Genomic DNA, 17,702 nt, shown 5'->3' with positions numbered 1-17,702 from the left:
TTTGTGTTTCCTACTTTTCTTACTCTTATTTATGGTTTTCCACTCAGACAGTTCCCTTTAATATTTCTTACAGGCCTGCTTAATGGTCATGAATTCCTTTAACTTTTGTCTGGGCAACTCTTTATCTCCCCTTCTATTCTGAATGACAGCCTTGCTGGATAGAGTATTCTTGGTTATGGGTTTTTTTCTTTCAGCACTTTGAACATATCATGCCACTCCCTTCTGGCCTACAAAGTTTCCACTGAAAAATCAGATGACAGCTTATGGGGTTTCCCTTGCTTGCAACTTTTTTCTCTTGCTGCTTTTCAAATTCTGTCTTTATCGCTACTTTTTGCAATTTTAATTACTATATATCTTGGTGTGGACCTCCTTGGATTGACTTTGTTGGGGCTCTTTGTGGCTCCTAGATCTGGATTTTTGTTTCCTTCCCCAGATTTTAAAAGTTTTCAGCTATTATTTCTTCAAATAAGTTTTCTGCCCCCCTTTCTCTTCTTCTGGGATCCCTAAAATGCAATGTTACTATACTTGATGGTGTCACGGAGTTCCCGAAGTCTATTTTCATTTTGTATTATTACTTTTTCTCTCTTCTATTCAGCTTGATTGATTTCTATTATTCTGTCCTCCAGGTAACTGATCTGTTCTACTGCTTCTAGTCTACTATTTATTCCATATATCTTACATTTCAGTTATTGGATTCTTCATCTCTGATTGGTTTTTAATTTTTCTATCTCTTTGTTGAGGATCTCACTGAGATCCTCCATTCTTTTCTCAAGCCCAGTGAGTATCTCTATGACCACTGCTTTAAATTCTCTATCAGTCATATTATTTACCTGTTTTATTTAGCTCTCTTGCTGTGACTGTGTCCTGTTCCAACCCCACTGATTGTTAAAGTTCCAGGTGTTAAGTCCCACTGACTGTAAGAACAAAGGGAAATTCAGCCCTGCTAGTTTTCAAAGCCAAATGTTATGGGGATACACCTTCCCCATGCAGGCTCCCTTGTCTGAGTCTGTTTCTCTCCCCTCTCTGTGCCCAGGATGCCCCTCCTTCGTGTCTTCGTCCTTCCTCCTCTCTTGGATGTGGCTTCTTCTCTACATTTAGCTGTGGAAAGTTTGTTCTCCCAGTCTTTAGGTCATTTTCTGGGTTATTACATTGATGTGGGGATTATCTAGCTGTATTCATGAGATACAAAGTGAGGTGAGAATCTTCCTACTCTGCCAACTTCCCTGGAAGTCCCAAGACCCAAAATCTTAACAGAGAGTGGCTACAACTTCAGACAATGATGGAATATCCTTGTTCTTCTCAAGCTCTATTAAGATGAGGACAAACTGTAACCCAGCTGTGATACTGCCTATGATAAGTCTAGAATTATACTGTAGATTCAGGACAGAGTATCTTGTAAGTTATCTCACTACCTTTTTAAATGACACTTTTCCTCTCTAACCTTTCTACAATAAAGAATATAAGATGCTTATAACAGAGAAATTCAGGGAAAAGGTCTGTAGTTAGTGTCTAAATAAATTTACAAATATTAAGAATAGCCTTTTAAAACTTTCATTTCTATTTATAATTATCAAATTGATTTCAAATAAAAAAGAATCCTGGATAGTCTGTAGAATCATCGAATTAGATTACATTGGTGCCTTCTTTATTCATTTGTCTCAAGATAAAAGGAATCCATTCAGATAGTGTCCAACCAGTTTTTGAAGCTATCATATGAAGGGGATCCACAATCATTCACTGCCTTTTTCAAAGTTTCACAAAATAGGAAATTCTTCAACCTCAAATCCTGTTCTTCTGCTGCAATTTAAGTCCTAATGCTTCTCTCAGTGGAAATGAAAAATAATAGGTAGGTTTAATATTTTCTGTAAAATAACTTGAATATAATTGAGGACATATTAAGAGTCTATCTATTTACCAGTTCAAATAAACATACTTGTTATAATTATCTGCTGTGCCCACAGTGCTGGGGGAACAAAAGAAATAGTAAGAAATACCCCTTGACACCAAGAAATTGGTAACCTAGGTGGGTGGTTTTTAAACTTTTTTTGGTGGGAGGCAATTATCATGAGAATGTGGTAAAAGCTCTGAACCTTCTTCCAGGAAAATGCACACACACAAAAAAACTTTACAATGATTTTAAAAGATTCACCAACCACTTAAAATGTAAACTCAATTTAATATAAAGCTGAAAATCCCATTAACATGGTATGTGTGATATGGGTGGATGCACAGATGACACTTCGTAGTAAACTAAAATAACAAAACAAACAAACTTGAAATGAAATTTTGTAAGTATTCTAGAATTATGTAATAGAAAATACTTGCATGTGAGGATATTACTTATGTTGTAAAATGTAGTAAATATTCACATTTATTAAGTTATGGAATAGGATTTGCTAAAATTTAGACTTTTAGATTTTGGGTTTTAAACCTTTTTAGCCAGCAGTCTCAGTTTACAAAACAGATTTTAAATAATCCCTCTAGAGGAACAGAATCTCTTGTCACAGGTATTTTTTTGTTTTTAGACTCCTTTAAATAACCACATAAGATAATACTTCATGTTCTAGAGTTACCATTCATTTACCTGTTAACGTTTTGGACATTTTCCCTTTACAGCAGTATTTAAAAATGGAACCTATATCCATATCCCTATGTGTACACAGTAAACTTTTAGCACACAGTGATGATTTAAAATCTTCAAACAATTTTTCAAGCCACTATTTCTGACCTGAGTGAGTTTGTCTAGCTCCCCTAGCCAGGCTCCAAACATTTTGTCCAGGTCCTGATCTTCCTTATCACTGTCTTCTTCAGCACCATGGTCAATTTCTTCATCTGATAACTGATCCATCTGAAATACAGACATTTGGGTAGAATGAAGTTTAACAGGTTAAACTTGAAAAATTATGCAGCACATGTATATTGTAACTCTCTGGAGTGAAACCTTCCAAACTAGAGATTATATTATGCAAGGAAATTAGAAGTCATTAATGGAGACAACGCTGACAAGTGAGTAGAAATGAGTAATTAAGTCTCAAATTTTTAGGAAATTGTGAAAGAAAAGAATGTATCAGATTTTGACCAGAATCACAAGTAACAATAATTTTAAAATTGCAGAGCCCTCCCATTAATCAGAGGATATTATAGTAGTGCAGTTTTCTCCACTAACAGATCCTGTTAACACCCCAAAAACTACAAATAATTTCAAGACTTCAATCCAGCACATTATTATCTCACTTACTCTGTAACAATCTATTTACATTAAATAAGTATAACTTGCAAAACCTTAGTCCAAAAAGCACTTCAGAGAAAAGACAAAATTTTTAATCTAGTTTAGTCTGTTGAATTAGTTCCTCCTCGTAGTGTTCTTTCTACCTTACTTTCTCATCAGTTCTGACAAAATCCAAGGAACCAGAACTGAAATAAACTTTAGAAAACCAGAATTGAAAACTTTAAATTCAAATACAAAATTTCCTATATGTGGTGACTTTTCAAGTATAAATCCTTGAAAGAAGAGATTATTTTCTTTCTTCTCATTAATAATGTGTTATCTGACATGGAACCTGCATATTGTTTTGTAAAGGGAAGAAAAGATTATTCAAAACAAAGTAAGATCAGTGAATGACCAGATACTTAAAGTTCTTAGAGTAAGATTAATCTGATTAATATATTTCAATATTAAAGACAATCCCTGAGAATCTTTTTTAAAATTCCAGTATAGTTAACAGACAGTATTGTATTAGTTACAGGCATACAATGTAGTGATTCAACAATTCCATACATCACCCAGTGCTCATCATAACAAGTGCACTCCTTAATCCCCATCACCTCTTTCACCCATCCCCTCACCCACCTCCCCTCTGGTAACTATCAGTTTGTTCTCTATAGCTAAGAGTCTGTTTCTTGGTTTGTCTCTCTCTGAGAAATCTTTAGTAAAGCCTACCTTTGCTTAAACCAACATATTCCAAAGTAATCTGACCACAAATCCTTTCCCTTCAACTTGAAATAATACCTATTAACTTTCCCAAGGACACAATGAATATCATCATTCTACATTCCATGCTCTTGACTCACATTTCTGAAACACAAATTTTGTTCCAGTGGATCTAGGCAATATTTGGAATACTACCTGCCTATTGGTTTAAACAATTCCTCAGAGATTAAAGATATCCTTAATCTTAAATAAGAATTTGTACACATATTACACCTCCAAAGCAACAATCAACAAAAGTAATTGTGATCCTTAAAATGTGGTTATGAGCTATTTGAGGAATTTAATTATCTAACGGGATGTCATGAAGCTAAATGCTAAACCTTATTTTACTATATAAAATTTTGCAGAATGGGTCAAATAGTGTTGCAAAATCAATCTGAACTGGGATACTTAGGTGGCTCAGTTAGTTAAGCGTCTGCCTTTGGCTCAGGTCATGATCCTGGGGTCCTGGGATGAAGTCCCACATCGGGCTCCTTGCTCAGTGGGGAGCTTGCTTCTTCCTCTGCCTGTCACTCCCCCTGCTTGTGCTCTCTGTCTCTCTAACAAATAAATAAAATCTTCAGAAAAAAACAAACAAACTGAACTTAGTTCTAACGATATGGACAATCAGATCATATCCCATTTAATCACTTAAGGGAAATAATTTTCTTAAACTTAATACTACAAAGGATCACAGTTTATTAATATCTCTAATGTAAACTGTTAATTTTCATTTCTTAATTTCACTCTCAAAGCATGTATAAATCAGGGAATTCTCTTGACAAATGGAAAATATATCCACCAATTCCCCAAATCATATATTTGACTCTTAAAGAGATTTGGTTTTTATAATTCGTTTGTGTTAATACTAGTTCTAGGATTTTTATTCATTAATGAACTATTTACAGAACTATCTCAATAGAAACCTGATATCATACTTCATTGTTCTACCCAGGAAAACAAAATGTTAGTACAAAAAAAAACCCCTCATCTGACCAGGTAACTTAATTACTCAAATCATAGTTGCTAGTTTGAGAATATCTAGGAGTAGGAATATCCAGTCTTCGTAATGAAGGCCAACAAACAACAGAACTGGGAATTTTAAAAGTCAACTTCCTCTTCCTCCCTAATCTTTAAAACTAAACACACTGGAATAACCCAGAAGCTAAAATATTCTAGGAGGAATTCTGCTTTGAGATAATGATACTTATGCCTGCACTTCCCTTCTGAGCACATATTATAATCGCCCATAAGGAAGCTATACTGGAAAGAATGAAATAGGAATATAATTTTGCATATAGTTTTTCAGAGCATAAGCAAAACAGTTCAAAATGAATGGGTTTTTTAAATTATTACGGTGCTAAATGGAACTACAGACTCCACATCAAAGACTGCTGGGTTTTTTGAGCTTTTCCTATTCAAACCCAATAATTATTTGGATTTTTAAGTATCTCTTTAAATATTTTCATTAATAGTTTTATTTTATCTAGACTACTGCAGATCAAAGTAGAGGAAAATATGGCTAGGGAGTGATAACAGAGAGTCATAAAATAAATGGAAATTCTGAAGCAACTATTTGACTTTTACTATTTATGTAATCTTTGCCAATTTTTTCCATCCTTGAATTTGTCACCATGTGGGTTATTTTATAAAAATTAAGACACTTATGGGGCACCTGGGTGGCTCAGTTGGTTGAGCGACTGCCTTTGGCTCAGGTCACGATCCCAGAGTCCCGGAATCAAGTCCCGCATCAGGCTCCCTGCTCAGCAGGGAGTCTGCTTCTCCCTCTGACCCTCCCCCCTCTCATGTACTCTCTCTCTCTCACTCTCTCAAATTTAAAAAAAAAAAAAAAATCTTAAAAAAAAAATTAAGACACTTATTCAGAGACTTTTCCAAAAAACTTAGGTCCTACAACATTTCTAAACAGATCTATACCCTAAAACAGCATTCTTCCTTCTCTAGAAGCTGAAGTTGATCCTTATTCTCCTACACCCAGAAATGGCATCATTTCTGATTATTACACACACCAAATGAGAGCACCCCCCCAAAATTTTCTTATAGGCTCTGTACTGTTAAAGTCAGCAAATATGGTTCAGAAATTCATCCTCTATTATATATTGATGCCTGTCTCCAATTGGATCACAATTCTAAATCTGAATTTCCCCAACATAACGCCCCGACTAGAAATGACAACAGCAGAAACTGCAAATAAAATAATACAATAGTCAACTGTCCCTCCAAAGGGAAAAAAAAAATTAAGGAAAAGAAAATAGAACTTATGAATCTTATTTTTAAAATAATTTGGATTTAAAAGAATAGCTTCTAATGTGATGCTTTTCCTTAATGATGTGGAAATAGGCCCAAAGAAACTATAATACATACTAGACCAAACACTATTAAATTATTCTTTTACTTTTAGATTAGGTACTTTTGGAGGGGGGGGATATATTAAAGTTTCACTTTAATTCTCTGCTCCATTACATCTGAGGAAAACTATGTCCTGAAAGAATAAATGTACCCTAACACAAATGAAAAGGTTTATTCCCCAAAGGGCACACTTAATGAATATAGAATAAAATCCACATCAGTGGCAGATCAAGAAAGCCCTGGGTGATCCCGGCCTTCAGGGACCTCTCTGATCTTTCGTCCCACTCTTCCTTCAAGCCACACTGTCCTGCCTGTTGTTCCTTGGAGCAGGTTGGGAGTGGAGAGGGTGTGAATTCTGTTTTGAAGATAGATTGAGGGATGCCAGTAAATATCCAACTGGAAAAAAAATGAGGAAGGGTTATTAGGACTCAGGTAATGAGAAGGTTTAGTTAGCCTGATTATTTCAAAATCATATGTTTATTACAGAATAATCACAGATTGCAGGGAATAATGACTGAACTAATATTTTAAACTAATTTACATTTATTTTTTTCATAAAGTAAAAACAGAAATAATGGTGGAATGATCCTCCACTGTTTATATGCTGGTTGGTTTCATTTCACACTAACATTCAATAATTGTGCTTCAATATTACAGGTTAAAGCTTACATATGGCGGGGTGCCTGGGTGGCTCATTCGGTTAAGCGTCTGCCTTAGGCTCAGGTCATGATCCCAGCATCCAGGGATTGTCCTGGGATGGAGCCCCCACATCAGGCTCCATGCTCAGCAGGGAGCCTGCTTCTCCCTCTCCCTCTGCCTGCCTGTCTGCCTACTTGTGATCTCTCTCTCTAATAAATGAATAAAATCTTTAAAAAAAAAAGCTCCACTACATATAACAAAACTATCCACTTAGTATGCTTTAGTATGAAACAGTATTATTTCCACTATATATATATATTTTTAAGATTTTATTTGACAGAGAGAGAGACAGCGAGAGAGGGAACACAAGCAGGGGGAGTGGGAGAGGGAGAAGCAGGCTTCCTGCAGAGCAGGAAGCCCGATGCGGGGCTTGATCCCAGGACCCCGGTCTCATGACCTGAGCCAAAGGCAGACGCTTAACGACTGAGCCACCCAGGCGCCCTCCACTATATTTTCTATGAAGTTACTCATTCAAGCATATTTTCCCTATTAGCCTTCCTCTTGGGAGATATTTTGGTTTACTATTCACTTTCCTCACTGTGAGACAGAATGGTGACATTTATCAAGAAGGCTGGGCTTAGAGTATATATTCCAGGTAGGGGAAATCATAAAGAGCAAAGGAGAAAATCTGTGTTTATAAAACTGTCATGAGATTGACTCAAATAAGACAAGAGGAAAAAGTGAGATTTAAAAGTCAAGGACTAAGGTCATATAGATAACCTTGAAAGCCAAGTCTATTCTCTTCCCCAGAAGGCAACCATATTTTTAAACATAGAAGTGAAGGGGTAGGGAGAGAAATACTATTTTAGTCAGAGGACACAATACCTGTGTAAGAGTTACTAGAGAAGAGAAAGACTAATAGAAGGCTACTGTAAATATTATGTAGAGATAATTATAGAAATGGAAATTGAAGTCCTCAAAGGAACTACAACTTACACAAGTCACCTAGAAAGTAGCAAGAAAAATACATGGTAATGAATGAGGGTGCCTTATTTATTACTGAACTCCTTTTGTTCCTTTAACAATTCAAAAATATTTTTTTGTAAAAATAAGTATACTTAAAACCACATGAAAACTGAGAATGCAGGAGGAGGTGCAAAGCTGCCACTATAGCATTTCTCTGGGTCTAACAGGCTCAATGTTCCAAAGAGGCAAGAGAAGCTTTGATTTAATATTTGCTGTACATCTACTATGTGCCAGAAACTGGGGGAATAGAGATGGACATGATAGGCTCTGTCTTTAAGGAATATATAATCTAGGGACTGGGTGGCTCAGGCAGGGTCCTGGGATTAAGTCCTCCCATCGGGCTCCTTGCTCAGCAGGGAGCCTGCTTCTCCCTCTGCCAGCTGCTCCCCCTGCTTGTGCTCTCTCTGACAAATAAATAAAATCTTTAAAAAAAAAAAAAAGGAATATATAATCTAGTAGGGGACAGACAAGGGAACCAACAATGATAAAACAGTGTTAAGTGCTTTAACAGAGGTATGTTATGTGACTGTGGTTCAACTTAGTTTGAGGAGAGAAGAAAGGGATGATGCTTCAGTCCAGACCTGAAGAATGAATGTGCAAGGCAGAGAAAGGGAAGGCTGTTTTAGGTGGAGGGACCAGTAATGTGGAAGGGTATAAAGCTGTGACAAAGTAAGACATGTTGAGAACTCTAATGACTTAACATTTCTAATGCATAAGATGTGTGGTGTAGACCCATGGAAAAATGGGGCTGGAGAGGAATTAGGGGCAAAATTATAAGCCATATCAAAGAGTTTGGCCTTGATGCTGTATGGCAAGGTATTCCCAACTGTGGTCTACTAAGGACCTACATCAAAAAATTATCTGGGGTGCTTCTTGTAAAGTCAGTTTTAAAAATGGCCTGTTCAAGATCTACCAAATACTAATTTCCAGGGTCCTGGGACATTTTTAACAAGTCACCCCAGGTATTCCTTATGCCTACTGAAGTCTAACAACTGCTGCAGTGTGTTGTGTTATAATTACTGGGAGGACTTGCAAGACAAAATTAATGCAGTTTCACACAACCACAATTTGGCTAAAGGCAAAATAAGACATGTACTCCCAAAGCCCATTAAGAAATTAGGCAGTGACAAGATCCCTTCATCAACATACCCTCATTACCACAGTTCCATGCTTCTTCTGAGAGTTATTCATTTAGATATAATTTTTAGTTCTTTATGCCGTTATGTTTCAGTAACTCTATCACAAAAACAGTTTTTGAAAAAATTCCTATGCTGCTCTACTCTGATAATTCCAAAGAAAAACAGGCATTAGAGAAGGGAGGCTGGCTATAAAGACTTCCAGGTTCAAGGAATGCCCCCAACTGTGCAAGATACAACTCTTGCAAAATAAAGCAGGAGGAAGGAAACCTAAATCAGACAAAAGAAACAGTAAGAAAAAAACTGTTATAATTAGTAAGGCACAAAAAGAGGAAGAAGACTCATCAAAAGGAGGAGGGAGGAAGTCAGAGCAGAGAACGAAAAGGAGAGAAATAGGACATGATATAATATAAAATGAAGTGAGAACTGTGGGGGATGAAGGGCCATTAACTATTCATCTGACTAGGGCACCCAGAGAGAGGTGTGGTTGATTTACTTCCCTCTTGACCTACAACTCTTCAACACAGAACACAGTTCTGCTGTGAACTAAATGGCATCATCTGTAAACTGCCCAAATGGAAACTGGGAATTTAATGAACCACCTGAATTTATATGAGTTCTTTACAGAATCAAGATATTAAGTGTGTTGTATATATAACATTTTCCTCAGGTTTTATCTTTTAATTTTGGATGGTCTTTTTTCGTTGTTTTTTTTTTTTTTTAAGATACTGCTAAAAGTTTTATTTTTTTAAGTTATCAAATGTGTAAATTCTTTTCCGGGCCAACTGTTGCACTGTTTTGGTCAGTAAATTCTTCTTGACTCAGAAATCAGATAAATGTTTTTGTAAATTTTTAGTTTTATTTTATTAGTCATTCTTTTCTGTAGTTATTACATTTAACATAGGTAGCTTAGTTTGGCATTAGAGAACCGTAAATTGATTTTTCCCAAAATTTAATTCTTTTAAATTTATATATTTATGTTCTATATATACACCAGGTTCTTTTTCTGAGGATCCTTTTCCATTGTGTGCCTATTCTTAAATAAACATCACTTTGTATTTTATTAATTTATAGAGCATTTAAGTAAAAAAAAAAAATCAAAAGATGCTTTTTGTAAATCGATCACTGAAGTTTTCTCTGTTAAGGTTAGTGGTCCTCCACAGAAATGGCCCAAGTTTTACTTAGGGTCTAACACTTGCCTACAAACAGCATTATGTCAAGTATTGTACAGGATACAAAGAAGGCAAAAAAATACATTCTATGATTACAAAGAACATTAATCCTAACTGTGGGAGAGATGGTAAACACTGAAGTATCTTGATTAAAAAATTCTCTAAGAAAAAAGTTCCTTTTGTAGGCCTGTGCATGAAGCAAATTTAAAGGAAATTATGGTCTCTGAAGTGTTGAAAGAGGACTGAGAAGGAAGCAACTTGTTATTCCAAGGCTTCATAGGAGCAATCTGAGTAAACTGGCCACCAGGAAACTTGTATGGCCTAGTCCTCTGGGAGTGAGCTGACATAACCAAGGTTTGTAGTTTCTACATGGAACGAAACCTCCCTAGCAAACAAGAGAGGTGTACTATTTGTGGGCTGGCCATCTTTCCTTATCCAGAGGAAAAAGAAATACTAGGGGAGGTGATTCACCCCTTATGCTAACTCCTTTATTTGTGTTTCAGTTTTTGACAACCCAAGATGTAACTAACACATCCTGTTCATTATCATGTACATTAACTCTAAGATTACTGAAGATCACATAAGGAAGCATAAAAACAAACAAGATAAATCAAATCAAGGTGATTTGTTAATGTTTTCTTTATCAAGCACTTGAATGCACCCCCAGCAAAGGAATTCCTTTCACAGAATAATGAACCATATCTGTTTCTTTATTTACATTGGATTTTTCATAATATTGGATATTGCTAATCTATTAAACCCCAAACAGGAACACCTTATCTAAAGTGGAAAAACCAATCTAAGTTCAATAGTCTACAAAGAAACTCCTAACATTCCTAATAAATAAGAAGTTCTAATGATCAATCTTATAATTATGAATTACACAATATAGCATAAACCATAATCTGAAATCACAGAGCAACTAAAAAAAAAAAACCCAATGAACCAATAAACAAAAACAAATAATAGTAGTAAGTGTAATATTCTTTTGTTTATATTCCACCTTTTCAAGTTCAAGAACTGTGAGAGAATACATTTCTGTTGTTTTAAACCACCCAGTGTGGTGAGTTGTTACAGCAGTCCTAGGAAACACATACAGTCACTATAAGTTATCTGTAGAAATGGGGCTTCCATGACTGCTTCCAGAGATGTTCATCTTGCTTATTCTGCTCCACATTTGGGACTTTTCTGGCTATACTACCTACATACCAGTTATCTATGGAGATAGCTGATATTGTGCATGTACTCTCCAGCTTCAACTGGAGGGAGAGTGCTAGACAGTAGTAGCATGTGGCTTAGGAGCCATTTGGGCTATATTTTGAATCATCATTATGAACTCAAGGTTTCAAAGAGATAGAGGAAATACAGGAGGGGTAGAAATAAAGATAGATATATGTTCATGTGTGTTTGTAGGTAGGTCCACTCAAAGGGCCTAGTAGCAATGACACTCCAGTAGCAATTACCATACCTAGCACCCAGTTTTTGGTTTCTAAATACATATTCTACCTAAAAAGTAACCAGGAACCCTTGGAGTAATGACTCAAGCGTTGGGGCTGGGGAAAAATAAGATGAGATCCTAGAATATCTTCTTGTGCTAGAAAGTGCTCAATAAAGATGGGGACATGTCATAAGGACATAGAAACCAGCTTGAAGGAGATCCATAGAGCCTAATATGGGACAATTTAAGCATCAGAATCATTTATGACAGGAAGAAATGATAACCCATTGAATAAAATAAGAATCCATGAACCCATACTGATATAAATAAATACATGGGAAAGAAAGCTCTTCCTCATAGGATGCCAATGAATTAAATCAGATGAAATGACAGAAGATCACCATTTGCAACCATTGTAATAACTGATTCAGGTAAGAATCATTGATAGATGCTAAACCTTATGGGTAAAAATTTGATAAGACTATTTACAAATTGTCAAAATATCTCCCCACAAATTACTGGGTGACACTGCCTTAACCAAGTGATAAAATTTAATTGGGGCAAACCCACATCACATACTTCCTGAGAAATTATGCACTGTGAAGATACATTATCATTTTGTGGTATTCCTGACAAAATACATTACCTGAATCAAATCATAAGACATTTTACAAAATAACTGGCCTATGGTTAAAAAACGCAAAGGTCAAGAACAAAAAGGCTGAGGATGTGTTCCAGTTTAAAGGAAACCAAAGAGACATGCCAACTAAATGCAATGCTTGATCCTGGACTGGATCTTGGACCCGGAGAAAATACGTAAGCATATAAACATAGCTATAAAGAACATTATTGGGACAATTGCCAAAATTTGACTAGGGCTGTGGGTTAGATCACAGTATTATAGCGATGTTATATTTCCTAATTTTGATAATACCATTGTAGTTATGTAAGACAGTATCTGTGCCCTTAGGAAACATGCACTGAAAAATTTAGTCATCAAAGGGCACAATGTCTGCAACTCACTTTCAAATGGCTCAGAAGGGAGAGAGGAATAATAATTAGACAAAAAGTAAACAATAAGTGAATCTAGGAGGGAATGTGGGAGTTGTTTATACTCTTCTTACAACTTTTCTGTAAGTTTCAAATTATACGAAAATAAATTTAGAAAGAGAGAGAGGGAGGGAGGGTGGAAGGGGAGATAAAGTCTGCCCTCAGGAAATTGTAGTTTAGTTAGGAAAACACAGTATGTCAACTAATGCATTATTTAAAATTCAGAAATAAACTTAAAGGAAAAAAAAACCATACAGGCTGAAAAACATTCTTACCAAATAAAATAATGCAGTTTAAGGTCCCTGAAAAACAACTGCATATTTCTCCAACACATGATTTTTATTATTGTATGCATGTATTACCATTCCTAAATTGCATTTGCCTGTTTACTCAGTTAACGTTTTTGGCTTATTCTGGTCATCATAAAATTAGTTTTAATGCAAATAAAAGCTTACCACTTTAGAAAAATAACTACTCATCAGATAATTCTTTCACACAGGCAAAGACAATCATTTCTAACCTTCAGATGAAAAAACCAAGTAACTGAGTAAAAAAAAAAAATTGGTTAATGTCACACCAGGTCAGGAAGAAATCAGAATTCATTCTAAATCAAAAACTAGTATACTTGACCCGTGAACAACACAGGTTGAACTGAGTGGGTCCATTTTTATACAGATTTTTAAGATAAATACGGTATTATAAATGTATTTTTTCTTCCTTATGATTTTTTTTTTTTTTTTGAGACAGAATGAGATAGAGCGAGCATGAGAGGGGGGAGGGTCAGAGGGAGAAGCAGACTCCCTGCTGAGCAGGGAGCCCGATGCGGGACTCGATCCCAGGACTCCAGGATCATGACCTGAGCCGAAGGCAGTCGCTTATCCAACTGAGCCACCCAGGCGCCCCCCTTATGATTTTTTTAATAACATTTTCTTTTCTCTAGCTTACTTTATTGTAAGAATACAGTATATAATACACGTAACATACAAAGTGTGTGTTAATCAACTGTTTACATTAGTGATAAGGCTTCTGGTCAATAGTAGGCCATTAGTTACATTTTGGGGGAGTCAAAAGTTATACTCAGACTTTTCACTGCACTGGGGTCGGCACCCCTAGTCCCTGCATTGTTCAAAGGTCAACTGTATTTAATCAAATAAGAAGGCTTAAGCTAAATAAAGACTTCAAGATGGGTTTTCAAGTTGCTTTAAGAATTTTGTTATTAAATGTGAGAACAAACGGAATAAGACACTTGTACCTTGCATTATTCATTAAATATTCCCTGACCTCTTGCCTAACATCCAGATGGCAAGTGCCAGAGTTGACCAAATATCCCCTATCCAACAAAGCTGAAATGTCTGCTTTGTTTCATCTATCTCATAAACATAAAAATCCTAGGAAAGGCACTTATAACACATTGCTGATAGAAGATACACTCAATTTAGTCCCCCATACAATCAAACAATCCATCTAAATAAAAGTCACATCACACTGTAATTATCACAGAGCAATTCATCAATGTCAGCACCAGAAGGCTCAACTATTTTTCTGTGCCTTTGCCCTCTTTCTTATTTTAGTGACTACTGTCTTGGCTCAGATCCATACTATACTGTCCTCAGATTATACTAGCAACTTCCTAACTTACCTATCTTTTCATAATCCATCACTGTCAAACTAATCTTCCTTAAAAACTTTTTTCATGCCATGATTCTGCTCAAACACCGACAAGGGTTCCCCATGACATTCTGAATTAAGTACAAACTCTTCACCAAATGATTTCACGCCCTCTCTGACATGTCCTCAACCCGAATTTTCAACCTTATCTTCTACCCTTCAAACAACCTAAACTACTTAGGTATTCTCAAAAAACAAGCCGAGTTTTCTTAACTTGGTCTTTGTTCATGTTTTCAACCTGACTGCAACATCTCAACCTGTCAAAAGAACCAGAGAATACATTTCTCTCTCTCCCTAAAATCCCACTAAAATGACAGTGAACAATTACAAAAGGGAATAAACTCAAAGGCAATGAAACTAGAGATGGCAAAAGCATCCAAAGATCAGAGATTCTGGCAAATTTCTGGAAGACAGAAACAGGTAGAAACAGGGAGATGAACCAGAGTAGGAGCCATCAAAGCAAGCATTTTCATTCAATATTTATTCAACAAATATACATTAAGCACACACTGTGCCAAACACTGTTCTGGAAGTTCAGGTTATATAGTTACAAAGGTGACAAACAAGGGATCTGCTAACAATAAACTTAGATTCTAGTCAAGGTAGAGAAATATTAAACAACAAAAACAAAACAAGTAAGACCCATGACAACCGTGGTGGTAATTAAATTAGGATTGTATGGAAAGTGACAGAGTAGCTGTTTTAGACTGGATGTACAGAGAAGGCCTCTTTAAGTAGTGATATGTAAACTGAGATATGAGTGACAAGAAGGAATCAGACATGCACAGATCAGAGAGAAGAGAATTCCAAGTAGAGGGTACAAGTCTGGTGTATCAGGGAACAGAAAGAAAAATTAGTCTGATAGGAAGAGAGGGCCAGATCATTCAAAGATTTGTAAACCAAGAAATAGAGTTTGGTTTTTATTCTAAAGAAGCCCTCTCGAGGGCAATGAGAAGCCATCCCTCACATCCCTTCTGCTGCAGCAGAAGTGGAGAGCATTCTTGGAGTTAGAAAGAGATGGGCAAAGGAATATAAGTGGGAAAAAGAATGCAGGACAAGAGCCAGTATTCCCCACACTGGCACTCCCAGGGAAATTTTGGCATTTGCTTCCAGGCTAATGAAACTAAAAAAAACAACTCTCTCGAGTATAATGCCTTCAGGAGTCAGGTGACCAATATAAATACCAGCAGTAGCCAGGGAGTGGTACGGCCGGAAAACTAGAGGGCACAACCTCAGCTAAAAACACTCAAAGTTTTAAAAAAGTTTATTCTAGAATCAGATAGTGAAGTTGTACAACCTTGTAAATAAGTTTTTAAAAAATGTTGTATATGTGTATTATATCTCAATTAAAAAAAAAACTAAAGAAAAGTTTAAGCATAACTGCTAAACAAAAGAGTTAGATGCTACTTCCTCCAAGAGGACTATGAACTTTGTATCTCTCTATGGCACTTAGAGCAAATCAGCTTTATATTATGTGGTGGTTATTTGTGCACTTGCCTTATCACCCTCCACACCCAACTAGGTTGCAGATTCAGAAGAGAGACCATATGCTTCTCATTTGTCACCCCACACCAAAGAGACATATACTTTCTTCATCTGAATTTCAACTTTTTTCTGCTAAACATTTCTATGACGACTCCAAACTTAAGATGACATCTAATTTCAGAGGACTCAAAGCTAAAGGTGAACTAAGAAAGAAAGAAAGAAAGAAAAAGAAAGAAAGGCTAATTTCGCCAATTCTCAATAAATGCTAATTTCAAGTAACCAAAACATTTAAAATTAATTTCCCTATCAACAGAGGAATGGTTTTAAAAAAAGTCAAAGAAATTTCTACAATGCACTTTGGTTTTGGCAGAATTTTTGATAATATTTCTATAAGGCTATCTGTTTCTAGGGATAGGATTTGACTCAATAGCTGTATTAATAATACAACTCTCCTAAAAAGTAACAAGTGAGTAATACTAAGGGTTCCTGTACAAAACAGAAACCTAACTCAAACTAATTTTAAACAAAGAATCTAATCAAATTCAAAGTATAAGGAAATTTATCAATATGTTTATCCCATTGTATCTCTTCTCTCAACTTTCTTCAACTCCCTTTCCCTCCTTTCCAAGGTTTCATTCCAAAATGCTGTACGCCTGTTCTGCAACCTGCTTTATTATCTCCATTTCTTTAGATTTTTCTCTTCGCAATCTGTCAATCTTTTTTCTCCCCATATCTGTGAAAGAAGCCACTCTCAATTCCTAAATTTCACACAATTGCTAAAATAGACTTTTAGAATTAGCCAGAACTCTGAATTCACATAATTGCTAAAACAGATTTTCAGAATTAGCCAGAACTCTTAATAGAAACTCAAAGTTGGGGAGAAATCACTTTACTAGTAAATCCCACATACAGTAGTAGTTCTTCCTCCATCTTTGTATATCAGTATTTTATTATGGCAGGTCAGAAATTCAACCAGAGATGGCTCATTATTTCTGACATTAACCAGCCACAAATAGAAATGGTATTTAATGGTCAAGAATTGCTTTGGGTGAAAAGATAGGGCAAATAGTTACTGAAATTTTCAGAACGAGTTTAGTTTGTAGGGTGTTTAAACAACAAATGCTAAAACATCCCCTAAAATTTTAACACAAACTGGTTAACAAGAAAACTCAAGTTGGGGCACCTGGGTGGCTCAGTCAGTTGAGCCTCTGACTCTTGATCTCAGCTTAGGTCTTGATCTCAGGGTTGTGAGTTCAAGCCCTATACTGGGCTCCATACTGTGTGTGGAGCCCACTTAAGAAGAAGAAAAAAAAAAAAAACGGAAGTATATCTTTTCTTTTTATGCCCTACGTTTGAATTAGTAAAGACAGAACCTTCATTACCTTATACTACTGGAAGTGTTCATTTAAAGAAAGTCTGCAAGATCTTCCTAGCCCAAGCCATCTAGGACTAAACAAGGAGTCAGGAGAGACTGGAAATTCTTTTTTTTTTTTTTTTTTTAAAGATTTTATTTATTTATTCATGAGAGACAGAGAGAGAGAGAGACAGAGGCAGAGGGAGAAGCAGGCTCCCCGCGGAGCAGGGAGCCTGATGTGGGACTCGATCCCAGGACCCTGGGATCATGACCTGAGCCGAAGGCAGACGCTTAACCGACTGAGCCACCCAGGCGTCCCGAGACTGGAAATTCTTATTCTACCACTAACTAACTACAACTTCAGGCTAAATCATTTAAATCCATAGTTCTCATTTTC

At 36.1% G+C, this 17,702-nt stretch overlaps 1 protein-coding gene across 8 annotated transcripts in view; it reads right to left on the bottom strand.

The window, feature by feature from the left end:
• Positions 1–17,702, bottom strand: part of RAPH1 (Ras association (RalGDS/AF-6) and pleckstrin homology domains 1) — a 112,461-nt gene that overhangs the window by 75,861 nt on the left and 18,898 nt on the right. For all 8 annotated transcript variants that reach the window (XM_081813825.1, XM_081813824.1, XM_081813826.1 and 5 more), the window contains exon 2: positions 2,729–2,848. In XM_081813825.1, the coding sequence (XP_081669951.1) occupies positions 2,729–2,848 (120 nt within the window). The remainder of the gene's footprint in view (positions 1–2,728; positions 2,849–17,702) is intronic.

Source organism: Leptonychotes weddellii, chromosome 3 (assembly GCF_054177405.1).
Source record: "Leptonychotes weddellii isolate Sample4059 chromosome 3, ASM5417740v2, whole genome shotgun sequence".
NCBI classification, from domain to species: Eukaryota; Metazoa; Chordata; class Mammalia; order Carnivora; family Phocidae; genus Leptonychotes; species Leptonychotes weddellii.
This window is presented reverse-complemented; position numbering and strand designations above follow the sequence as displayed.